Source organism: Nyctibius grandis, chromosome 11 (genome assembly GCF_013368605.1).
Source record: "Nyctibius grandis isolate bNycGra1 chromosome 11, bNycGra1.pri, whole genome shotgun sequence".
NCBI classification, from domain to species: Eukaryota; Metazoa; Chordata; class Aves; order Nyctibiiformes; family Nyctibiidae; genus Nyctibius; species Nyctibius grandis.
The window spans coordinates 4,784,173-4,809,437 of record NC_090668.1 but is presented as its reverse complement, the minus strand read 5'-3'; the positions used below and the strand labels follow the sequence as shown (position 1 = coordinate 4,809,437).

Genomic DNA, 25,265 nt, shown 5'->3' with positions numbered 1-25,265 from the left:
AGCCCTCTGGGATCATCGAGTCCAACCATTGCCCTGACACCACCATGTCAACTAGACCATGGCAACCTGGCTGAAGAAGCCACTGGCTGAACCATGTGTAGTAGAACAGGGACCAACCATCTCCCCGACCAGATCTGGATGGTGGCTTACGCCCCACCGCTTTCTGGTGTGACCTTTGGAGGCCATGCTAGTGTGGGAGCTGCTGGGTACCTCAGGTCTTATGGCTACGGAGGGGCTACACGTCACCTGCGTGATGCTGAGAGCAATAAAGCGGCGCCAGCATTTTGCACTCTCCAGGCGTTGGCCGGGGATATTCTAACTCTTTCTAACCTTCCAAGATCCTCCTTCCCTGCAGATGGGAAATGAAACTCCTTGGCATCAGCGTGGGGCGGTGGAAGCAAGTCAAGTAACGTGGCTCAGAGGAAGGAAGCTCTCCAAGCCCCCATCGGTGCAGCAGGGCATCCGCGTGCGGCGCGGAGCGGTGCAGCTCTTTCTCCCCCGGCGCAGGTGTTGTACAGAGCAGCTAAGCACATGTACATCTCTCTCGCTCGGCGAACAGCTCTTACACGCTGTTGTAAAATGAGAGGGGCTGGAAACGCTTTCCCTGGTTGATCCAATCCCAGTGTCGGGCTTCTGTAAATCTCCCCTAACCGCTGGCAACGCTGCCAAACCCCGCTACGGCGCAGGGAGAGCGGATTGCTCCCTGCTCCCCTCTCCGTGCCCAGCTGTTCCAGGGCAAATCCAAACTCATTTTGGCAGGTCGGTGAGAGCTTTTCAAACACTCAGCCTCGGAGTCATTTGTTAGTAACAAATGGGGGATTTGCCAGGACACGCTGCTCCATCTGCTCTGGCATCCTGTCCCCTACAGCAGCCTTGATGGATCTGCTCGAGGAAGGCAGGGGAGCGAAAAAAATAAAGGCAGGCACTTTTCCCATGGAAGGGAAACTGCGTCTGCAGTCGGTTTGCACAGGGTGTCCTGGGCTGGAGAACCTTCGTGGCGTGGCCTCGCCTCCACGCCTCTCAGCGCAAGGTCTGCAGCTAATGGAGAATCTGAAGTGATGGGTGATATAGGTATATTTTTATTACTGATTTGCATTTCACTTCTGAACAGCAGCGAGGCTGAGCTGCATCCAGACACGACTTCGATGCACTTCCCTTGCTGAGTGTTTTCTCCTTTCTCCCCCATGGTTAATGAGAGAAACAATCTGTTTATTCTCTTCCTATAAAATTCCCCTGTGTCTTCATCGCAGTGAAATCCCTCCGCAGGCTCCGTGCGCGGAGCCAGCCCTGCACGGAGACGGCCGGCTCCTCTGAACCATCGACCTGGCGTGTTGCAAGCGTTTTTTCTGTTGCTCACCCTTCACATGCAGATGAATCTCAAGGGCTGTGTGTCCCACAGCAGGACAGCGCGCGCTCTCCAAACCTCAAAGCTCTTGCATTTGGACTGAGCTTTGTGGGGAAGGGATGGGGATGTACCCGTAGCTGGGACAGCTGCATCAGTAGAAGAGGTGGCCTCCCTTCTGGTGGCTATCACCTCATTGGGTTGGCCAAGCTGTTTCTGTTGAGGTGCTGGTGTGCTGCTCATGGCCAGCTGAGGTTTGGTGGGGGTAAGCAGCTCGGTGGCCAGATCCAAGAGGGGAGTGATGAGAAGAGGCTTAGCGAGGGGCTCGCTCTGATTAAGAGCCAAACCTGCAATTGTTTTGTTTCTTTTTTCACAGAATCAATCAGGTTGGAAGAGCCCTCTGGGATCATCGAATCCAACCATTGCCCTGACACCACCATGGCAACTAGACCATGGCACTAAGTGCCATGTCCAGTCTTTTCTTAAACCCCTCCAGAGATGGTGACTCCACCACCTCCCTGGGCAGCCCCTTCCAATGTCTAATGACCCTTTCTGAGAAGAAATGCTTCCTAATGTCCAACCTGAACCTCCCCTGGTGAAGCTTGAGGCTGTGTCCTCTTGTCCTATCACTAGTTGCCTGGGAGAAGAGGCCGACTCCCACTCCACTACAGCCTCCCTTCAGGTAGTTGTAGACTGCAATAAGGTCACCTCCATTAAAAGTTTGGTCATTTCCATGGTCATTTCCATTAAAAGTTCTCGAATTGGTTTAGTCTGAGGTGCTGCAGCCTAGGTAGAACCCGTCTCTTAAATAACGATTCTCTGCTCCTGATGGCCGAGCTCTTTTCGCACCCGTGGCAGTTGCTCTGACTCTCTTGTGTGTGTGTGTGTCTGTGTTTTGCAGTATCCGGATCTGAGCCAGGAGTCCGACTCTCCATTTGTCTTTATCTGCACTAATCCCCAGGAGATGGTTGTGAAGTTTCCCATCAAAGGAAAACACAAAATCTGTAAGTAGTAAAGTTTCCACAGATGCTCCCCTTGGCCTTTCGTGCCTGCTCTCATCACCACCTCTGCTTGCCTTTGCCATATGAGTTCGCAACCTTTGCCCTGTGCTCTTTGATCTGGAGGTGTTTGTTTAATGACTCGAATACATCGGTAATATTTTTTTTGTCTTCGGTTCCCCTTGCCCCAGATGTTGCTTCCTTTCCAAATACTCTTCCTGCCTCTGCAAACATTCGGGAGTCAAAGAGCGCTCTTGGCTGCAGCTGATCCGCTCCTGGCATCAGCCGGGGTCAGGAGCCGCGGATCCGCGTTAGCTGCGGTTCAAAATTACCCTCTCGCCCGCGAGGATGGCGAGGGCTTGAAGCAGCAAGAGCTGCAGGGCCAGATGGATGTTCTCCATCCGCAAGCCGGCAGGATGGGATGTCCTGGCAGAGCTCGCGGGGAAGCGCCGCAGCATCTGTCCGCGCTCCGCTTGCCAACGTCGTTAGTCCCTTTTATGAGCCACCAGCCCCTCCGCAGGCTGCCAGTTATCCCTGCCCGCTGCCGTAAGAAGGATGGAGGAGGGATGCAGCAGCTGGGGAGCCTGCAGTCAGCTCCGTCCTTATTAGCAGCCTCCCCACCACACAGCCCGGGGAAGGCACCGGACGCGCTTTCAGGGAATGTGAAAAATTAATTTGACGGGCTAAAAGCAGCATAAGCAGAAATAGTCTTGGCTGTTTGTTCAGCAGAGCTGACGACTGGGTTTTCTTTCTCGTTTGCGGCGCGGTTCTCTGGGAGTAGTTATGTGGCGGTGCGGGAGCGGCAGGATTTCTCAGGACGGGTTAATAAGGGCTTTTGAAGCACCGTGTAAGGTTATTTCTGTTGGTTTGGAGGGTTTTTTTCCCCCATCTGCTCAGAGAAGCACCGTTCTCCCCCAGGTTCAGTCTCTCCCCGGGCGTTGGGGGTCTGCCTGCCCTGCCGGGGTACTGAGCAGGGCGAACCAATTTGGTTTCTTCTCTGCCTTTTTGTTGCCACATCTGGGAGGCGCGTTCAGCCGATGGCGACCAACGATGCTCGGGGAGCTGCGGCGCTCAGAGCCTGCTGGCAGCACCGTTATCCCCCAGGGACGGGGCTTTCCCAGCACGGAGTTATTTAGGATGCAAACATCTTTGCTGCGGTGGAACAGCCTCGTCGCTGCTGCGTGCCGGAGCAGCCGCTGCATCCTTTTTTTTTTCTCCTTGTTTTCACCTCTCCTTGCTCTCCTACGTGCTCTCTGTGCCCCTTTGCTGCCACATCTGCCTCCGGCCGGCTGCGGTTGGGAGGAGAGCTGAAGGGGTGTGAGCGCAAGGCGACCGGCTTCTGCGCGTCTGCCTCGCCGGGTGCAGGCGCTGCCGGTCCCTTCCCCATCTGTCACATCGTCTTCTTTGTGTTGGTGACACTTTCCTGCTTGGAGAAGGATCAGTCTAACAGCCTGGAAGGAAGCCGGCTGTGCTGGCGGCTGCCTGCGCTGCCCGCTCCTGCTGCTGGCCCTCCATCCCGACAGGAGCTGTCACGAGAGCCGTGGCGGGGGACAACCGTGGAGTTGTGTGTTCCCCTCCCGGAGGGGACATCATCCGTCTGGGTGATATTTGTGACAGCCTAGGGAAGGAGCAGGGAGAGCGTTGACCTTTCATGGGGGTAAGGTGCTGTTTTAACAGGAGCTGCCATCACATCCGAGGCGCTCAAAAGCTGAATTCTCCAAGCTGGAAGCAGAGCAAGGGGGAAGGCGCCGGCTCACGTCCCCACCTGAGGTCACCGGCTGCCTCGGTCTCCTTGAAGCCTGGCTCAAGCCGTGACAAAATGCCAGTTTGTCTTGTTGGGAAGCCAAGCCGGAGCGGTTTGCCTTGCCAGATGACAGCGTGGACCGTGCCGCGATGACATCCAAGTGCTTCTCCGTTGCAAATTAGTTGTTTCTAGAACCCTGGGGATGGGGGGGGAAAAAAAAACCCCTACCATAGCTCGATTTGTTTGCTGCCAGGGTTATTGTTTGCGTGGAAGGGGTGGGCAGTGTGTTTGCATTGTGTCTGGGAGCACGGCTGTCCCCAAACACGTCCCCGCTCAGTTTCAGTGGTTGAGGACAAAGCTCGGTGGTGGTTCTCGTGGGAGATTTTCCTGGAATCCGAGCATCGCTCAGAAACCTCCCCTCGACAGCTGGAAGAGCGTGGAGGAGTGGGCGAAGGGACAGGTCACAGTGCGAGACGAGAGTCCTTAAATCATGGAGTGGAAGAAGGGGACCCTGGGGCCATCGCCGTATTTTTAGCCTTTTCCTAAACGTTACCCACGTGGTGTTTTGCCTTTGCCAGCTGATAGAGCCAAGGAACCTCCTGATGGCTTTTGGGGTCTGGGAAGAGCAGGCAGGTGCGTTAAATATGAAGCTTACAGCTCCGGAGGTGACACAGCGGTGATGGTGGGGGACTAGAGCACGGAGTGAGTGTGAACTTGACGCCTTCCTCCTAAAAACCCCACGGCTTGGTGACACGGTGGTCCGACACGCCGCTCCCGGACGGTCTGGCCGTGCTGGCTCAGCCTCGTTGGGTGCCCGTCGTTGTTTCCAGCTATTGCAAAGAGGAGGCTTCTTCCCTGTCCTTCGGTGGGGAAAGTCTTCTCCAACATACGGTGACGGAGAGGATGGTGGATCTCCCAGACCTTGTAGGAGAGCATCTTCCAAACTCTGCAGCTCAGGGCGAGAACAGTCTGAAAACAGACGCTATTTTTGCCCTTTTGCTTGGCCTGGGTTTTAATTTTCTCATTTGTGACAGTGGAAGAGTTTTGCAGACGCCCTTTTGTGTCCCATGGGCTGCAGGTTGGCAACTGCTGCACGGAGACATCGTCAGCATCTGGTTCCTGCTTCTGGTTTCGACCTGACTGTAGCCACGTTTCACTTTGCCGATCTACAGCACGGAGACTTGCAAACCCTTGCTCACGTGGGGTTTTTTTGCACATGTTATGGATTTGGTGCGTTGAACTTCCCTTTCAAGCTCAGACAGGAGCAACGCTGACCCAAAACTCAAGCTGAACGAGGAGGATTGGTTTCAGGGAGGCTGGGTTGTCCTGGTGGGCAGGACTTGCTTCTCCTGGGTTTGTAACCCGCTTCTCCTGGGAAAAGTGTTGTCGGACTCTTCGTTGAGCTGAAATTGAGAAGTTTTCCTGGTTTGAAGAAAAAGTGATGGTCTCTGGCTGGTTTGGAGCCATTTTCTCTGGACAAGCGCCTGCTTCTCACGGCACACGGGCGTTTACTGGCAGTTTTTGGAGGAATGGCCCAAAGCAGGACCAGTTTGGAGCCTGGTGGATCTGGTCCCCACCAGGGATGAGGTCTGCTGGGTGCTGTAGCTGGGCTGGAGCAATGCAGCTCTCCCAGGGACTGCGTGGGCTGTGCTTCACCCCTGGGGTGACACCGGGCTTGATTCCCTCATCAGGCATCCACCTGCCCATCCCCTTGGGATCAAGCTCTGATCCCTGACGGTGTAACCACGGTGGCTACCCATGTCCCCCCTGAGGGACGCAGGAGATGCTCCCCGGGGACCAGGGCCACCCTGCCCAGCTCACCGCGGGCTCTGCGGTTTGGGAGAGCTTTGCCTGGGAGGGCGGGAGCATCGTTGCTTTGTTACGGGCAGGGAGAGGGGGACGGGGATGCTCCTCGGAGGCAGCGCGTCACCCTCCCGGCTTGCTCACCGTGCCTGGCTTTTGGCTTCTTCTGCAGGAGTTGCCCAAACCCCATGTCTTGGTGTCCTGCTCCTCTCCCAGGTGGGAAAGTGGAGCTGGCAGTGAACCCACCGAGGGCTGGGAAGCTCGGTGGGATGAGGGGAGGCAGCTTTTGCTCCGGGTCCCACTGGAGCAGCCAGATGTGGGCGCCTGGGCTCCCCGAGATGCTCCCCAGCGGCAGAGGCAGCACGTCCCTCCCAGATGGTCGCCTTGGAGGCCACCAACCTGGTGCTTAGCAGCACTGAGTGGTCGCTCCCCATCGCCTTCTGTGCCCCATTGCATTATTATCCCCAAGCTGGGGGTTTATTGTCCCCAAGCCCACCATGGCATGGAGAAACATGTCCCTGACGTGGTGCTTGACGGTCCCCCATCTCCTTCGAACGCGTCTACACGCATCCTGGGGGCGAGCAAAGGGATTGGTGTCCCCCCAGGTAGCAGCAGGCGGGTGCTGGATGTTAATTTACTCTCCTCCTCGCTGAATTTCCCCTGCTCCGGCATCTCTCTGCTGCGTCGGCCACGCTTGCCCCCAGCTCCCCGGTGTCACGCCTGCGGAGGGAAGCCACGGCGGCTGGAAACGCCTGGCTCCTCAAGCACGATAATTGAATGTGACAGGAACACACTAACTAGGAGACCTCGCTGCCTCCAGCTGATTTGCATTGCAAATAACATTTAAAAATAAAGAGTGATGAGGGTTTGTTGTGGTTTTTTTTTATTTTTTTTTTCTTATCCCCTCTTTACAGGGAAGCTGGATGCAAAGATCCATCAGGGAGCGAAGAAGGGGTTAATGAAGCAGAAAGCGATGGGGTGAGCCACGGCGGAGCAGCGCTGAGTTCCCACGCAGCACCCGAGTGCCACCGAAGGGTGCCAGGATGGTCCTCGACTCCGGGAACGGGTGCAAGACGAGAGCGCTTTTAGGTATCGCTTTATCCGTTGTATTCCAAAAACATTAAAAGAGACGTGTTTTCACCAGCTCTCGCCCTGTGCTTCCCAGGAGGTCACACGCTGTGGACAAGGATGGGTGGGAGATGGAGTTTGACGGGGTGGGATTCAACCAAGTGTTGGCATCTCCGCATCTCCTGCGAGCGCCGAGTCCCAGGGCAGCGGCCAGCCCAGCTCTGGCCGTCTCGGTGGGCAGGAGGTAGCTGCATCCTGGCTTTGGCAGCGTCTCCCTCCGCAAAATGTGCCTTGGGGTCTTTTGGCCGGATGGGGTCAGACATATTTGAGAAGGGAGAATGGATTGAGGGCAGCCCTGAGGAGAGGGACTTGGGGTGATGGGTGACGAGAAGCTCACCATGAGCCGGCAACGTGCGCTCACAGCCCAGAGAGCCACCCGTGTCCTGGGCTACATCCCCAGCAGCGTGGCCAGCAGGGCGAGGGAGGGGATTCTGCCCCTCTGCTCCGCTCTCGGGAGACCCCCCCTGCAGTGCTGCGTCCAGCTCTGGGGCCCCAACAGAAGAAGGACACGGAGCTGTTGGAGCGAGTCCAGAGGAGGCCACGGAGATGATCCGAGGGCCGGAGCCCCTCTGCTGTGGAGACAGGCTGAGAGAGCTGGGGCTGTTCAGCCTGGAGAAGAGAAGGCTCCAGGGAGACCTTCTAGCACCTTCCAGTACCTGAAGGGGCTACAGGAAAGCTGGAGAGGGGCTTTTGACAAGGGCATGGAGTGACAGGACGAGGGGAAACGGTTTTAAACTGAAAGAGGGGAGATTGAGATGAGATATTAGGAAGAAATTCTTTGCTGTGAGGGTGGTGAGACCCTGGCCCAGGTTGCCCAGAGAAGCTGTGGCTGCCCCCTCCCTGGCAGTGTTCAAGGCCAGGTTGGATGAGGCTTTGGGCAACCTGGTCTAGTGGAAGATGTCCCTGCCCGTGGCAGGGGGGTTGGAACTGGATGGTCTTTAAGGTCCCTTCCAACCCAAACCAGTCTGTGACTCTATGATGCCGTGGCGCTGACCTTTCAGGAGAAGGGTGAGAAACGAGGGATGAGAGGTGGGCTCCGCGTTCCTTCTCGGAGGCTTTCGGCTCGCGGGCGCGTGCCCTTACAGCTCTTGGCGTTGCCCGGCCTTACGTCTCTCTCTCCCGATTTGTATCAAAGCAGCAGCCACCCTGCAGAAGCCGATTCCCCCCCTCCAGCAGCTGTGTGCATGAGTTACAAACCCGCTCTGCCTTATGAATAAGATTAATTTCTCCTTTTTCTTTAATCCTTCATACTCAGCATCTCCCCGCATCGCCGTGTCTCTGCTCATTACGCGCTCGTGGTCACTGGGCCGTGAGCCTTTCGTGCCACGATGCTCCAGGCTCTGCCTCGCCGTGCTCTAAGTGCTCCTCATTCCTCGGAGCCCACCCTGCTCTGAAGGGTCCAGAGCACCCCCAGCACTGCCAGCGTCCTTCCTCCTCCCTGGTGACGTGGTGGGGAGCAGAGCTGCTGGCTCAGCTGCTTGGCGTGGTCACTGGTTGCAGGTTGTCCCAGCCCTCGGTTCCTCTCGCTACCCCATCAGAGAGGAGGAGGAAGAGGAGGGTGTGAAGCCCTGAAACTCGGCAGCTGGATGCTGCGGTGCTGGAAATCATCCCAGTAGCGCTGCCATTTGCCCCGGGAGTTGTCTTCTGGCTCCTTTTTACTGCCTATGGGATCTCCGAGATGCTGGAGATGGTGGATCTGGATTCAACGCCCACCCACGTCGTTCCTTGGTTGGTAAAACCTCGCAGGTGTTTCAGCTCGGAGTTGCCCAGGCTTGGCACGGGGGTTATGGTACAGGAGCTGCTCTTTGGTGTGGCACAGGGAGATGGGCTTCTGCTGCTTCCTTCCTTCTCTGGCTGCATCCCCCCACCCACCAGCCTGTCCCTCGTGTCCCACCAGTATGGTCCCAATCAGCTGTGCTGGGACTCCTGGTGACTTCCCTGCACGTGTGTCACGGAGGTCCTCCTCTCTTGGGTGGATGTGCCTCGAGAGCGAGGGGAAATGTCTGCGGTGCCCATAGGAGCGGAGCTGGAGAGAGATGGAGGGGCTTGGGGTGGCATCTTGGGGTCTGGGTTTCATGGGGTGAAGGAGGCAGGAGAGAATTTCTCCTCTTCATCCTCTTTCCATCTCCTCTTCATCCCTCTTTTCCTACTGCTTTCAACCTCTTCTAGCTCCCTTCCCACCTACCCCAGCCCCAAAAGCCGGAGAAACAGGGTGATGGCACCCAAAACCCAGCCCTTCACGGCATCCCACCTCCTTGGCCAGGGGTTTGGGTGTCATGTTGTCCTCGTTTAGGGGCGAAACCATCGGAAGAAATTGTTGTCTTGTTCGGTGTCCTCCTAAAATGGTGCTAGAGGAGGAGAACCGCCGTCCCCAGGGATGGTGGCACCTCTCTGGGCTGGGAACCTGGGTGGGTGGATGGAGGTGGTGGCTCCATCGCTTTTGCTGCAGGACTGTGTCCTGGCTCTGAGCTTGGTGTTACCAGCTCGGATTGTGCACCCTCGGTGCAGCTTGCCGTGCCGGTTCGCCCTGCTCAGGGCCAGCTGCTCCTGCGTGGGGCTGATTTTGGGGTGTCCTGGAGGCAGGGGTGGGACCCCCCGTGCTAAGATGAGCCGAAATTTCTTCACCGGCCGGCATGGGGATGGCGCCGAGGCTTTGGGGTTGGGAGCGGAGGGTCATAGAATCACAGACTGGTTTGGGTTGGAAGGGACCTTAAAGCCCATCCAGTTCCAACCCCCCTGCCACAGGCAGGGACACCTTCCACTAGACCAGGTTGCTCCAAGCCCCATCCAACCTGGCCTTGAACACTGCCAGGGAGGGGGCAGCCACAGCTTCTCTGGGCAACCCGGGCCGGGGTCTCACCACCCTCACAGCAAAGAATTTCTTCCTCATATCTCATCTCAATCTCCCCTCTTTTAGTTTAAAACTGTTCCCCCTCATCCTGTCACTCCATGCCCTTGTAAAAAGCCCCTCTCCAGCTTTCCTGTAGCCCCTTCAGGTACTGGAAGGTGCTAGAAGGTCTCCTTGGAGCCTTTTCTTCTGCAGGCTGAACAGCCCCAACTCTCTCAGCCTGTCTCCATAGCAGAGGGGCTCCAGCCCTCAGATCATCTTCGTGGCCTCCTCTGGACTCTCTCCAACAGCTCCATGTCCTTCTTCTGTTGGGGCCCCAGAGCTGGACGCAGCACTGCAGGGGGGGTCTCCCGAGAGCGGAGCAGAGGGGCAGAATCCCCTCCCTCGCCCTGCTGGCCACGCTGCTGGGGATGCAGCCCAGGACACGGTTGGCTTTCTGGGCTGTGAGCGCATGTTGCCGGCTCATGGTGAGCTTCTCGTCACCCATTACCCCAAGTCCTTCTCCTCAGGGCTGCTCTCAATCCATTCTCTGCCCAGCCTGTGTTTGTGCTTAGGATTGCCCCAACCCACGTGCAGGACCTTGCACTTGGCCTTGTTGAACTTCATGCAGTTCGCATGGGCCCACCTCTCCAGCCTGTCCAGGTCCGTCTGGATGGCTTCCCTTCCCTCCAGCGTGTCAACCGCACTACACAGCTTGGTGTCGTTGGCAAACTTGAATCATTTTGGTTGGAAAGGACCTTTAAGATCATCGAGTCCAACCCTTAACCCAGCACTGCCAAGCCCACCACTAACCCATGTCCCTCAGCACCACATCTACACGGCTTTTGAATCCCTCCAGGGATGGTGACTCCACCACTGCCCTGGGCAGCCTGTTCCAGTGCTTGACAACCCTTTTGGTGAAGAAATTGTTCCTGATCTCCAATCTAAACCTCCCCTGGCACAACTTGAGGCTGTTTCCTCTTGTCCTGGCACTTGTTACCTGGGAGAAGAGACCGACCCCACCTCACTGGGTCTGGGGGACAATCCACCTCCAGGGGATCCAGGAGGGCTGGGGATCCACGTGCTTTCCGGAAGGAAGGAAGATGCTCCCTCCATCCAACACTGGAAACCTCTTCAGGGAGGAAAAATGACTGCGTGGGGTGTGATGCTGTGGGTTTTGGGGTGGATGTGGGTCCCCCAGGGCGCACCCTGGGTGCTGCCCCCCTCCTGCCCGCTCCCGCAGGGCTTTCGGAGCCCAAAGCCCAGCCCAGGCGGTTCTGTGCTGGCTCAGTGAGCTGAACCGGTGGCCGGTGCCCTGGAGGGTGGGGCGCAGGGTCTCACCCGACACCCCACAGCGTGTAAAACACCCCCAAAAATGTGTCCCCCTCCCCGAGGTGACACCGCGGCGGCTCCGGCTCCGCAGGAGGGGAAAACGCTCCTGCGCCCCGGCTCCCGATCCTGATCCGGTCTCCGCGTTTTCCGGGCCGTGGCGCCCGCTTTGTGCGGGTGGCGCCGTGCGCTCTCCCCTCCCTCCGGCTCCGGATTCCACCTGCCGGGTTTTGCGTGGCGCCCGCACCGCCCCGCTCCGGCTCCCGGCCGGGTTCCGGCTCCGGGCCGCCGAGCGGCCGCCGAGCGGTGCCGAGCGGAGCCGAGCGGAGCCGAGCGCCCGCCCCGCCCCGCCCGGCGCGGCCCGCCCCGCCCCGTCAGGCGGACACCGGCGCGGCCTGCGCGGCCCTCGGCAGCGGCGGGCGGCATGGCGGCCCCGGCGGCCGGCCCTTAGCTGCCGGCGGAGCGCACGGCAGACGCCTCCATGGAGGAGACTTAGAGCCGCCGGGGGACGGGAACGGGAACGGGTGAGTACGGGGCCGGGCCCGCGGCGCCCCGGCGGTTGGGGCGGGAGGGGGGGGGGGGTGGGGGGGTGTTGTCGGTTAGGGCTCCCCCGCGGCCGTTGGGCCTGGCCCCGGCCCCCGCGCAGTGACCGTTGGGCCTGGCCCCGGCCCCCCTCAGTGACCGTTGGGCTTGTTCCCCCCCTCCCGGGTGACCGTTGGGGCCTTCCCCTGCGGCCGTGGTGAGTGCTGGGACCCCCCATTAACCCCCCCCCGCCCGGTTTAGGTTCCCCCCCCCGTGGCTGGGCGCCGTCGCCGTGGGCCGGGGACGTCCCTCCGTGACCCTTGGGACGGCGGTGTGTGGGCCCCCCCCCGCGCCGTAGCCGTTGCGGATGGTCCCCGTCCTCCCCCCCGGTGTGGGGGCCTGTGGGGTCGGGTCCACCCTCCCCCCCGCGACCGCGGGGTTCACCTTCTCCGCGGCTGTGGTGCCGGGGGGTCCCCCGTGTAGTCCCCCTCACCGGGCTGTGTGATGGGGGGGCTCCCCGTGTGTGTGGCGTGCGGATCCCCCAAGCTGGGGGGGGGGGGTTTGGGGGCTGGTCCCACGCGTGTCCCACCGCCACGTGTGTGTGGGGTCACTGCCGGGGCAGGTTTTGGGGTGAGGGTCAGGGTTGGAGTGTGGGGGGGGGGGAAATGATGTGTCCGAGGTGGCGGCAGGACGTGGGGATGAGGTTCCCGAGGGGGCAGTTGTGTCCCTGGGGGGGGGGGGGTGTCTCCCCCTCTTGACCCCCCATCTCTGTGCAGGGAGGGTTTGGGGGATGTGGGGATAGTTTTCCTGGGACCTGCACCCCAGCGCTTTTGGGGTGCTGGAGGGGACACGCAGCCCCTCGTGGGGGGGTTCACAGCCCACATCGTGGAAGATTCAATTTTCCCAAAGGCGTTTAGTGGGTACAAGTTGTCTGTGTGTGTTTTGGGGTCGGAGGAGCCAACCACGCTCTCTAGCCCCCCTCGACCACGCTTTGGAGAGGGCCTGGGGGTCCCCTGCGTGCTGGTGACCCGGTGCCGCGGGACGAGCGGCCGCCCTTTGAGACCCCCTGGCTGATCCCACGGGGTGACACCGCCGGTGACAACGTGGCCATGCGGACGGCGAAGCGTCCCATAAAGGCTGCGGGTGGGACGAGGCCGGCTCCGCCGAGCTCTCTCCCGCCCGGTGTGTACACGGGGAAGGTCACAGGTTCAGGTCTGGTCTGCGCGAGACTTGGCTCCCCTCCAGCTCCCAGCAGCCGCCTTTTTTCTTTTTCCTTTCCTTTTTTCCCCGTTCTGGGAAGGCCCTTTCCTTCCGAGCAGCTTTTGGACACACACATTTTTCACGGCACACACCAAAGAGCTCCCAGGCCCCTTTTCCCCCCCTCTCCAGAAGAATTAAGGATGCTGGCATCCTTTCGGGCTCCGGCGTGCGCAGGGGCGGCGCGGGCGCTCACAGCTCTCCTTGCCTGGACATCCTCAGGAAAACCTATTTCCACGCTTTGTGCGACGACTCCGGCATCGGATTCTGCTGCACATTTCGAGCTCTTTGTTGGCAGTACACGGCCGCGCACGCACGGCGCTCGAAAAATCCAGTCAGCTTCTTTTATCGATTAGCTTTTGACCAGAAATAATTTATAATTTATTATTTTGAAGCCGTTTCAGGCTGGAAACAAAATTCCCTGCCCTTTTATACCCTCGTTCGCCCAGCAAGGTTTTCTCCCCTCCCAGAGGGGGTAGAGCTCGCTGAGGAAGGGAGATGTGCGCAGCGCCGCGAGCGCGGCCGTCTTGGTGGTGCAAAAGGACAAGGATTTAATGTTTCACCTAAACCGGCCTCGGAGGGCTGCGAGCCAGTTAGAGCCACCAGAGGAAATTAAGTATCAAGCAAGTTGTAATGATCTGTAATTGAGTATAGCCAGGACACGGGGATTTTTTTTTTTTATCCCTCTTTTTTTTTTTTCAAGCTGGGCGCTTGGACTTGGTCTGTGTGTTTTGTGAGTCGCCATTAAGCTGCTCGTTAGCCGGAGGGGCTGGTGCGTGCGTGATGTCTCTTACTACACGTGTTATCCCATCCTCTGCGCCTGCTGAAAACGGTGTTATTTTTTCTGGGGGGGGGGAGAAGCTGCTGCGAATAAGCGATGTTTGTCCGTGTGCCGCGGGCTGGGGAGCGACCGCAGTTGTGAGGTGGCAAAGTCCCCTCGCCCTCCCCGTGCCCGGCTCGTTGGATGTCCTTTAAATCATTAGGCTGGCTGAAAGTGTGCCTTTTTCAGGAAGAAAGGGCTCGGGAAGTCTAAAGGTGGTTGCGGGGTTCTCACGCTGTGTTGGAGCTCCTGAACAGCTTGTGTATCTTTATGATCTATGAACAAGAAGGAAGGGCTGGAGTTGGCTCCGTCTGGTTTGTTCTCTTTGAGAACTGGGCCATGCTGAATCGACATTTCCCTCCAGATTATATTTACAGTGGCTTTTTAATTGCATAAATTAAAGAAAACCAGAAGCTGCTTCGTCCTTCGAGCCCTACCAAAGCAAAGTCGATGGCCGTGACTTGTGTCCGCGCCGTGACAGAGGTCGGAGACCCGTAGCTGGGACCACAGTCCCGGGGCTCAGCCGTGATAAACAGGTGACTGGGGACACGAGTGGTGTGTCGTGCCCGACACTGTGATTTACTCGGTATTTCCTGGGTGTTCGCTGCCTAAAAAGGGATCTTTGCTCGTGGAGGGAAGGGGAAGAGCTGGGCTGTATCGTGTCGCTCTTGGCCAGGAGCGGGGATGCACCTCGCCCCGTCCTGCTGCTCCTGTTGGGATTAGGGCCTCTGGGCGCTGATGCAATCCTAGTCCCAGATGTAACGTGCTAAGCCTCTTTGTCCCCTTTATCCCGTGTATTATGTAAATAAGATGGTATTTCTGGTCCCAGGTATGTTGTTTCGGGGATGGGTGACGGCGTGCGTGCGCAGCTATGCCCTTTGAGTGTTGACGCTGCTGCTTCTGTCCGGCTTCCCTGGCCGGAGGCAGGGACCTGCCCGGGGACAGGCAGCGAGCGAGCAGATGCTCGCGGGGAGCGCGTCACGTGCCCGGCTTCGCACCGAAAGGAGGTGAGGCCGCAGGTGACCTTGCCAGGAGCTGGTGACAGTTTAACCGCGCTCGGCTGCTTGCACTCGGAGCTTTGGGTTGTCCCTGGGAGATGGGGTGGTTTCCCACGGAGTTCAAGGTGAGATCCATGTTTATCTTCATGGGTTTGCTGCAGGATATGGACTGGTGTTTCCCCAGCCTCTGGGTTCCGAGAGTCGTGGGTCCGTTCCCAAACCTGCCCTGTATTTTTTTTTGCAGCTGATGGTGGTTTGGGGTGAGATTTTTTGGAGAAGCGCCAAAGTCCCTGAAGCACCTGGAGATGGCTTGAACCATCTGCAGTTCTCCTGTGGTGCCTCTTCTGGTGCTTCATGGGCACGGGTCAAGTGCGTGTGGGCTCTCCAGGTGTGAGGAGAGCTGGTCCCTTCCCCGTGGAGCTTGCCCGTGTGTTTGGGAGAGTCGTAATTTGGACGCTTGTACTGTGGTCATAGTGACCGGAGGGAGGATGGCGCCGTTGCTTGGAGGTGCCTGACTCCATCAGGGTTTTGAGGATGTAGGAGTACGTCGAGGAGCTCATCTGGGTGTGAAGGGTCTTTTGGAAGATCAAGGGTAGGTAGATGAGCCAGCTCAGAGCACACCACTGCCCTGGGAGCTCAGCAGTGGCCACTGAACCAGAGCTTTGGCCACCCCTGCAGCAGCTGAGCTGCTCCATGTCCCCATGCCGGGTTGGCTCGGATGAAGAAGGGGTGCTGCTTGGTTTTGGGGAAGGGAAGGAAAGAAGATCCCAGCAGGACACGGCTGAAAAATCTGTTTTTGAGATGAAACCAAGAGGTTGTTTTGCTTTTGCAGCTCGGTGTCCTTCGCCTGCACCGAAATTACTGACGTCGCTGCTCGAGCGTCAACTCAGATGTTGTGTGTGGGGGGTGTGTGTGCAGAGAGAGGGTATGAAAGGATGAGAGTGTGGTTGTGTGGATGAATAAGGATAATTTCAGGAGAATCTTGGTATTTTGTATTTCAACATTAAATGCTCAACTTCCACGATTCATTTCCTTATTTCTGGAGGAAGAAAAGAAACGAAAAGGAAAGATAATGTCAGCCCTTTATGCTGCTTCTTCCCTGAGCACATTGTGGACGCAGAAAGGTTTTACGGCATCGGATTTTCCCTCGGAGCCGTTCCTGGGCCCGCTCAGCCCAGGAAGGATGATATCTTTGTACAGTGCCACATCACGTGCGACGTCGTGTCCCTTTGCATGCCTACGCCGACTTATTGATAACAAAACAAGGCAGTTTGAGGATGATTTTAATTAATTTGCTGAGACCGTTTGTGGGTTTGAGTAAATAGAGCGTTTCTGGCTTGATCCAAAGATTTGGCTTGGGGTTATCCCGGTGCTTCTCCAACGGGAGGAAGGGTGGCTCCGGAGGAGTCTGCTTTGCAGCTTCTAAAGGAGTGAAAATGAGGTGTGTAATGACTTCGCTATGAATTCAAGAGGTAGAGTCCTGCTAATCTCCAGGAGAATTACTGCTCCTTCCCCAAAGATTTAGTAGCTGATGCAACGGGGAAGTTTCTTGTCTTGAAGATCTCCCGTTCAGTCTTTTTAGGTTTAACGTCTAATCTTCCCTCCGTACCTGTGGCCACAGGTAATTAAAAGCGAACTACGACTACCAAAAGGAGCCAAGGACACTTTGATGCGTGGTTCTCGCTGGGTTTTATTGTCTTCCTTTCCATGCCGGCTAATTCCCAAAATCTGGCGATTTGCGATGGGTCATTAACGTGAATTAGCAACTTTCTGATGTATATCGGAGCTTTGCAAATGTGCTTTATTAATCTGTGAAATACACCTATTTATTATCCCTCCCGAGGGGGGATTTCTTGGCGTGGTACTTCGCTCTGCCTGCGTTTGTCCCTGTCCCCCCTCCTTTCCTTCGCAGCCTGCTTGGGTTTTTTCCCAAAGCGTTCCCAGGCTGGTGGCTTTGACAGCAAGAGAGATTACAGCGGCGCGTACGGTCCTCTGCTGCAAATGAAGCCTTAGCTTGTGGAGCCAAGGTGCCCTAATTGGTTATTGAGTGAAGGGAATTAAAGGCATTAATAGGTGAAGTGGTTAGGAGCGGCGGAGAGATGACCGTCCTCTTCTGAAGCCTGGGAAATGGCCAAGGCCGCCTCTGCGCTTGTCTGAAAGGAAAAATCAAGCCCAGAAGCTCTCCCTGCCCTTGGAGTAACCTGGGAGCGAGCAAGGGAGCGTCTGTGCGTCCCCTCTGCGTCGCACTGCTGTGTACCTGTCTCTGACGAGGCTGGGAGCCCCTGCTCAGCGAGCATCGCTCAGCTGGGATCGCTCCGGCGGGCTTCACAGAATCGCAGAATCAATCAGGTTGGAAGAGCCCTCTGGGATCATCGAGTCCAACCATTGCCCTGACACCACCATATCAACTAGACCATGGCACCAAGTGCCATGTCCAGTCTTGTCTTAAACCCCTCCAGAGATGGTGACTCCACCACCTCCCTGGGCAGCCCCTTCCAATGGCTAATGACCCTTGCTGAGAAGAAATGCTTCCTAATGTCCAACCTGAACCTCCCCTGGCGAAGCTTGAGGCTGTGTCCTCTTGTCCTATCGCTAGTTGCCTGGGAGAAGAGGTCGACTCCCACTGTGCTACAACCTCCCTTCAGGTAGTTGTAGACTGCACTAAGGTCACCTCTGAGCCTCCTCTTCTCCAGGCTAAACAACCCCAACTCCCTCAGCCGTTCCTCATAGGTCAGACCCTCCAGAGCCTTCACCAGCTTGGTCGCCCTCCTCTGGACTCGCTCCAACACCTCAGCATCTTTCTTGAAGTGCAGGGCCCAGAACTGGGCATCGCTCAGCTGGGATCGCTCCGGTGGGCTTCCTTTGGACGGAGGAGACAGAACTGAGACGTTGACTCCGGCACGGAGCCCTCCCTGCGTCCCGATGCAGCCGGTGGTTTCCCTTCTGTGCCGTACCTCCGTGGAGGGTGACCCTCATTGGAAACCCGTGCGGCTGCAACCGTGAGAGCCCCAGCTTGGAACTGGGACCACCATGGGGTTGGGGGACAGCAGGGATAGCAGGGTGCTCGGGAGTGAGGCGAGCCTCCAAAGCCCATGAGGGAAGGGGACAAATATCTGGTTCAGAGGCGCCCGCTCTGCTCCCACCAACACCCAGGAGCTCGGGCTGCTGCCAAAGCTGCGGGTGCCTTTCTGCAACCCTGCCGATGGCGTTGGGCGAGCAGGGGGAAAAGGGCGAGCTCCTTTTTTTTCTGGCACTTACTCCAGTGGTTATTTATGCCCGTTGATTGTCTTGATCTTCACCAGCTCTTCTTTCTTCCCATCTCCGTGACTGATGCTTTGGGGATCTTTCCTGGTCACATCCATCTTGCTGCTTCCTCTCGCTGCCGACTTTTCGCAGGCTGCTGGCGCTCTTCCAGCCCGCACGGAGCTTTATCTGAAATTTGTAAGCCTTTTCGGTTGTTTTTATGTGCTCTCTACCCGGTTTAGGTTGCGCGTGAGGACAGGCGGCTGGTTCAAATCTCTTTAAGCCTCTCGTAAATCAGTTTGCTTCTGCGGTGGAGTTGGCAAGGGCGTAACCAGCCCGGTTTTAAATCCGTGTGGTTGCTCCGCTTTCCTGGTGGAAACCAGCCCTCTGCTCGAGGGACAATCGCCCCCCAGGTTCATCCCTAGGGGAAGCATCACGATGCAGAGCTTGGTGCCAGACAGATTTGCTCAGATGTCCCATTTTGAGCGTTTAATGTTATTTTTGGCAACAGCCAGCAGCGGCGTGGCTGGCTGGGTTCAAGAACGGTCTTCACGGTGGTGGAAGAGCACTCGGGCCGCTCCGATGAGCCGTAGCATGCTGGCTTGTCTAGCTTAGACTCAGATGAAGCACTTCTGAGTCAGTCCTGGATGGTTATTGCTCCCAGGGTTGGTTTTAGCGTTTGTCACCACGTAGCTGCCAACAGTCCTGTGTGTCAGCGTCCAACAGCCGAACCCCGCGGTGATGCCCGCTCCCGCGGCACCACCGCGCCTACCAGGCACCCGTGGGTGCCACGTGCTGGTGGTGACACTGGCCGTCGTGCAGGGTGGCACGTGGGGATCGGGGGGCAAGTGAGGGGTGCAGGTTTTGGGTGAAGATGGGGCTGTAATTCTAGTTACTGTTAAACCGTCGCGGGCAGGTCTGGGCACGGCAGCTACACGGTGGTGTCTTCCAGCGTGCAGACACAACGGCAAGGGGTAAATCCCTCTTTGCCATCCCTAATCAGAATCACGGAATCAACCAGGTTGCAAGAGCCCTCTGGGATCATCGAGTCCAACCATGGCCCTGACACCACCATGTCAGCTAGACCATGGCACTAAGTGCCTTGTCCAGGCTTTTCTTAAACCCCTCCAGAGATGGTGACTCCACCACCTCCCTGGGCAGCCCCTTCCAATGGCTAATGACCCTTTCTGAAAATTCAGCAGAAAGCAGAGAGCTGAGCTTGCAGGGGGAAAGCTGGCTCTGTTTTACCCACCGAATGCTTTTTCTCCCACACATGTGGGTTTTGCAATGCCACTTTCCCAGTACAGCTGAATGTTAAGAGCGCTGGGCACCGGTTTGTGTTTATGGATGTGGATCTGAGTACTGGGGTTGCTGAGAAAGCTCTTGGCTGGTTTTGGCTGTCAGAGGTTTTGAAGTCTGCAAGGTCACGCTTGCTGGAAGAAGTCTAGTCCAGCATTTTAGGCTGAGCAGGCAACAGTCCAGCCAGCATCCAGAGGAGTCACAGAATCACAGAATCAATCAGGTTGGAAGAGACCTCTGGGATCATCGAGTCCAACCACTGCCCTGACACCACCATGTCAACTAGACCATGGCACTAAGCCGAGCCTGAGCCTTGCTGCTACCCACTCATCTCCGCGGCGGAGGCATGAGCAGGGGCCGTGCCTCGCACAGGATGGTGATTTGAGAGTCGTAACAAAGCTCTGGCGCGGCTCTCGTCTGCCCTAGCTGTGCTTGATGCTTCTCTAGTCCCTGCTGCTGCTTTAGCCCACCGCTGTGACCTTTCCTGCAAACCTGGCTCCTGCCCGGCGGGAGGTCCGTCAGCTCTCCGCGGGAGGGCTGCGCACGCTGGAGAGTCGCTGGACTTAAAGGGCAGCTACAAAGAGGATGGAGGCTTTCCCTTCACAAGGAGCCGCATGGAGAAGTCAAGGGGCAATAGTTACAAGTTCCATCAGGAGAGGTTTCATCTCCACGTAAGAAAGAAATTTTTTATAGCGAGAACAATCATTCACTGAAACAACCTCCTCAGGGATGTGGTAGAGTCCCCATCGCTGGAGGTTGTCAAGATGCGAATGGATAATCTCATCTGGGCTCCCTTTCCCACGAAAGCTTGGACTAGGTGACCTTTCGAGGTCACTTTCAACCTGGTCTGCTCTACAGTTCTATGACTTGAGTCATGTTGTCACATACGTTCACGCTTCTGTGTAACGATGGTGCTTGCTCAGCTTCCCACTGGAGAGATGACTCCAGCAGTGCGATTCAGGGGAGAGCGAGCAGGAGTTCAGAGAAGGTGATGTTTGCCTGCTGTCCTTCACGGGAACGAAATGTTTGGTGCCTTCGTGTGGGTCTGTAGGTGTTGATGTGCCTCCTGCTTGAGCTGAGGACCTGGAGTGATGTTTCTCTCACTGTTAGTTTTCTTGAAATGTGAAGCTTTGGACTTCCCTGTGTGTTGGCAGAGGAAATCTGAGTTGTGTTTTGTTCACTACAGAGGGGGGTAGCTTGAAAAAAATGCCAGGGCTGAGGGACATCAAAATCTAATAATTATAAATCTGAAGAACTGTCAGCTCTTGAGGCACGAACAAATGCAAAATTGGGACGTGGTGATGACGCTTCCAAGAGCGATGGGACAATTAAAGAGGAACCTGTTCCAGTTTTCCCCATTTTGTGATATAATTTCCCCCTTTCTGTGTACCTCCCATACTGGTGACGTTGCCACTGGTTGTGTTTGGCTTGGTGGGAGTTGAGCGAAGCGAGGGGGTCTGCTGAGGACGGCTTTGCTATTGAGCCACGTTCAAGAACGTTGGGTTCTTCAGCCCTAGACTGAATTTCTCCTCAATGCCAATTTGGTGTTGAGGTTAAAGAAGTGTCAATAAGAAGCAAACGCCGAGTTTTAGCTGATCTGGTGAAGTCTTTTCTTCAAACACAGCCAGGTTGAGCTCTGGCACCGCGTGCCCTTATCTTCTGTCTACAGATCTGCTGGACTTCTTGGTGTGCCGTCATCTTGCTGAACGTTGCTGTAAAGGTCGTGTTTTAAGGTCACGAGCGGCTGGGGGCGGACGTGAGGTTGAATTTTGATCTGAGCAGCATCTTTTGACTGATGATGAATGTGAAGTTGACACTTGAGTGTGTGTTTGGTAGCAGGTGGGTGTTGTGACTGATAAATCCGCTGAGCTTTGCTCCAGGTAGAGCGATCGCCTACGCCAAAGAGGTCTTTGCTGACCTCTCCCATCTTCCTCTGTCTCCAGCCTCTTCTGGTGACCTCGTGCATCCTGCTTTTGTAACGCTTGGACTCAGATGTTTCAGGCTTTTCTCAAGAATGCCAACAAATGACTCATGGCTCGAGCGCGGCCCTGTGTCAGGTTCATCTCCAGTGTCAAGGCTCAGCCTACGGAAACTTGGACTCCTGGCACAAGTTTCTCGACGTCTCTCCGGGCGTTCCGGTTGCAGTGCATGCTGGAAGGTGTAGTCTTGGTGGGGTGCACCTCCATATTAATAAAAACGAAGGGTGGCTCCATTTTATTCCAGTTGGGTTCAGCCTTTTTCCCTCCTGGCAGCTGGCCGACGCCGTCCCGCTCGTCCCCGAGAGCCACCGAAGTTCTCCCGGCTCCTTGTGCGAGCTCCTCCATTCAAACCCTCGCTTCATTCCACGCTGAACAGCTTGTTTTGAAGCCCTGCGCTTCGACGTGTTTTGCAACAGCTCAGACTCCCGCCGGGCGAAGGCGATGGAGGGATCCTGCCCCCGTTGGGTGGCACTTCTGGAGGGTGTCGTGGTAAAATCTCCTTTGTCTGCTACGGCTTGGCTGATGGATGGGGGAGAGCAAACCCTCCTCCCCTGCGTGATTTCTTGAGCTGAAAGCAGCAAGTGAGTGAGGAAGCTCCTTTGTGCAGATTTCTCCGTCTCCTCTTGTGCGTGCCAGCTGGCTCGCGTTCAACATTTCTCTTTTTTCCTCTCTTTTTTTTTTTTCTCCCCTCTCCCATCTCGAGAGAGAGAGGGGGCGGGGAGAAAGGGGAACATCTTAAAAAGAAATCTGCAGAAAAGACATGGGAGTTACTTAACAAAAATCCAACCCAAACAAGCCCAGCTGGGGGATTACGAACACGGCGGTAGGAGCCGAGCGCGGCAGCTCGGGAAAGGCAGGCGTGTTTTTCTCCCCCCCCCTCCTCCCCACCGCCCTGAGTTTCTTTAGTCGTAAAAGGAAACAAAAAGGGATCTTGTGCGGAGGCAGCGTATGGGGAGAGCTGCCGGCTGGCTGCCAGCGGCGGGAGGAAGGGCCTCGGCACCGCGGCCCCTCGGCGGAGCGGGGCCGGGGGCTCGTGGGGAGCCCTTTGGGGTCAACATCTCTTCCATGGATGCTCTCCCTCAGCTGCCAGCGCTGCCTTTGCCTCCCCTGGGAGGGAGTGGAAGGGTCTCTGCTCTCCAGGGTCACTCCTGGCCGGGACGAGAGCATCTCGCTGAAACCCTCTGCTCCCTGCCCTGTGCCTCGCCGGAGGAAACGCCGCGGCCTGGAGATCCCCCCCCACCACCCCACCACCGCCCCGTCGTCTTTGCCGCTCCTTCTTGCGGGCATTCCTGAAAGTTAATCAGGGTGAAAATTGCAGTCGGTCATGTCTGGAAGCCACCGGAGGCTGATCCCGGAGCGCTGCAGGCTGGAGCACATGGGTATGAGACACTCTCCCTACGTGTGGGCTGGTTGTTGCCAGGAGAAGAGCTTTCTCCTGCATCTCAGCGCCCTTGGGCGTTCAATCCTTCACCGCTTTGGTTTCTTGGCCTCCGGTAACCGGTGGAGAAAGCCGGAGCGGCGCGGGCTCGGCGGGTTTGCTGCCGAGCATCCTGCGTGTGTGTTTTAGCACAAAGAGCCGGGGGCTCGTGCGGTTTCCTCCCTCCCTTTTTTGAAGGCGAGCTCTTCTGTTTGAATAGCTTTCTCTAGGTGTGTTTGCAGCTCCGAAAGTGAACTTTCAGGTTTGTCTTTTCATACGGTTGGCTCCATCCCAGCCCGTAGATGTGGATTGTAAAGGTCTCGGGCACCTAATGGAGCTGAATTATTCATGTCTGGTGCTGTGTGTGTGCAGCATTCCCAAGCAGAAAGCTGTCTGCTTGTAGGATCTGCGCTCCAGGACTGCTCTTAAAACGCTTTGTTGGCAGGTCTCCAGGCCAACAAGTGAGCACATGCTTTTCATGTTGCGCGGGGATCAATCCCGCGATGGCAGGAGGTAAGGGGAAGGACACGTTTAGAGCTGAATCAATCTCCTCAGCCTGTTTGTTTTTTCTTTGCAATGCCGTGATTTGTGGCGACGTTACCTCCCCCCCTACCCTGGTAGGAAAGAGAGGAGGATCTGGATAGCACCCGGTGCTTCTCCAGCTTGGGTAAACCAGGCGGTGGAAAGGGAACCTCCTCTCTGGACCATGGGCTGCGGTAGCCAGGGCTTCCCACCCACCCAAACTAGTGATGATGTGGCAGGTCGGGGGTCCTTGGGGGTCTTGCTTGGCAGAGGGACCCGAAACGCTCCTCCGGCCGCAGAGCCTGTGAGAGTGGCTCTTTGGAGAAGAGAAATGGGGAGTGGGGAGGGGAGTTTCGGGGAGGGGGTGTTGGAGCTGCAGGAAATGCTTCAGAGCCACGTGTGATGGGTGAGGTTTGGGGGATCCCCCCCAGATCACGTCCCGGGGTCCGAGCCCTCAGCCCCGCGCCGGGCAGGGCCGATCCCTGCCCCGCTCCCTCTTCCCACGGCGGCACGGCTGGAGCTCCCTGCCCCGCTCTTGGCACAACGTGTCTTTCCTCTGCTCTTGCAGATCCAGCGTGTTCTCGTCCGTCCTGTTTGCGGTTCCCTTCCCTCTGCGCTCCAGCTCCCTCGACGCCTCCTCTGTAGGGTGAATGTGTTTTGGTTTTTTTTTTTCCTCCTCTTGTTTTCTAACCCTTTGATTGTTCCTGGCTCTCTAATCGCCGGGGACCCAGCGGACTTCTGGGCTCCTTCTTCCTTTTATTGTGGTAGGAATTGGCAAACGCTGCTGCTGTTTGCATAGTTTCAGCCCAAAGTCCTGCTCATCTGCTCTCCTTATTTCATATATATAAATAATATTTATGCAGACATGTGTGTGTGTATATGCACGCTTAGAACAGCCAGGTGAGTTACCTGATGCGAGCTGGCCCCGCTGGTGTCGGGGAGGATTATCCATCGCCTCCCTGCCGCTGCGAGACCAGATCCTGGTCCCTCTGCTCCGAGCTGGTCGTGGCTCTTTGCATGTTGGAGCAAACATGCAACAGCCTCTTGTTGGAGGCTGAGCCTCATCCTCTCCCCGTGGCTCACGTGCGTTGGTCCTACGCAGCGGCGCCGTGTCCCCGAGCCCTGTCCGGTGGGGTTGTGACTGGATGCTGCGCCTCAACTTTGGCCCGGGAAGGGGCTGTTACCAGCTAAAAATCTGCTTCATCCACCTTGTTGTTGGCTTTGCCCATCCGGACAAAGGAATCACCGCGGATCCGCGGCACAAAGGGAGCTTGGCTGCGGCACCGCGCGCCGGCCGGGGAGGTCCGCGCCGGGCGGAGGTGAGACGGTCGCTGCCCGTCGCCGGCCCCGTCGGTGGTTTGGAGAGGGGCTCTGGAGGGGCAGGTTGGTGGGGTCAGGCTGGGCATCCCAGCTCCGGGCTGGGGAGTGAGTGTTGGGACAGGAGGAGGAGGCAAGAGGAACACGCGGCGTGGCTTTGGGAAGCCGTTAGCGACTCTGGGACCAAAGTGATCTCCTGATTCGGCACTTTCTCTGCTGCTGAAACGAGAGGTCAGTGCTTTTCATTTCCAGCTTGCGTGCTAACCCCCGGCTCCTGGGGTTAAAAAACTCCGTAATGACCTGTCAGAGAGCGGATTATTAGCTGTACGGAGCCGAGGATGCTGTGGGGAGCAGATGGAAAATGGTCTGGCTGCGGCAGCCTGTCTGATGAAAGAATCCCTGGCATTTTTACAGTGTTTGCGTCTCTGGAAACGCACCATGAAGCTGCTTTCCAGGCTCCTGCCTGCTGGGGTTTGAAGAAATTTGTGCGTGTGTGGGGTTTGGTTGGTTGTTTTTTTTTTTTTCCCTTCTTATTTCTCTTTAAATCACCTGTTTTTGAAGCGTTGCTCATAAATAGTCCCAGGAGCCGGCGGGCCCGGAGCTCGGCGGGGAAGGGGAGGACAGTGCTGCTGGAGAAGGAGCTTCGTCCAAATGGGTGGTCAAGGATTTCCTGAGAGATCTGGAGAGCAGGCGGCTGGGACCCAGTAGCTGACCGGGCGG

At 57.0% G+C, this 25,265-nt stretch overlaps 2 protein-coding genes across 3 annotated transcripts in view; both read left to right on the top strand.

Annotated features, from left to right (window-relative positions):
• Positions 1–7,030, top strand: part of TRIP4 (thyroid hormone receptor interactor 4) — a 37,391-nt gene extending 30,361 nt beyond the window's left edge. The window contains exons 12-13 of the mRNA XM_068410392.1: positions 2,244–2,346; positions 6,802–7,030. Of these exons, the coding sequence (XP_068266493.1) occupies positions 2,244–2,346; positions 6,802–6,869 (171 nt within the window). The 3' untranslated portion in view covers positions 6,870–7,030. The remainder of the gene's footprint in view (positions 1–2,243; positions 2,347–6,801) is intronic.
• Positions 7,031–11,563: 4,533 nt separating this feature from the next.
• ZNF609 (zinc finger protein 609) overlaps positions 11,564–25,265 on the top strand; it is a 77,465-nt gene continuing 63,763 nt past the window's right edge. For both annotated transcript variants that reach the window (XM_068410458.1, XM_068410457.1), the window contains exon 1: positions 11,564–11,695. The gene's annotated coding sequence lies outside the window, so the exon portion shown is untranslated. The remainder of the gene's footprint in view (positions 11,696–25,265) is intronic.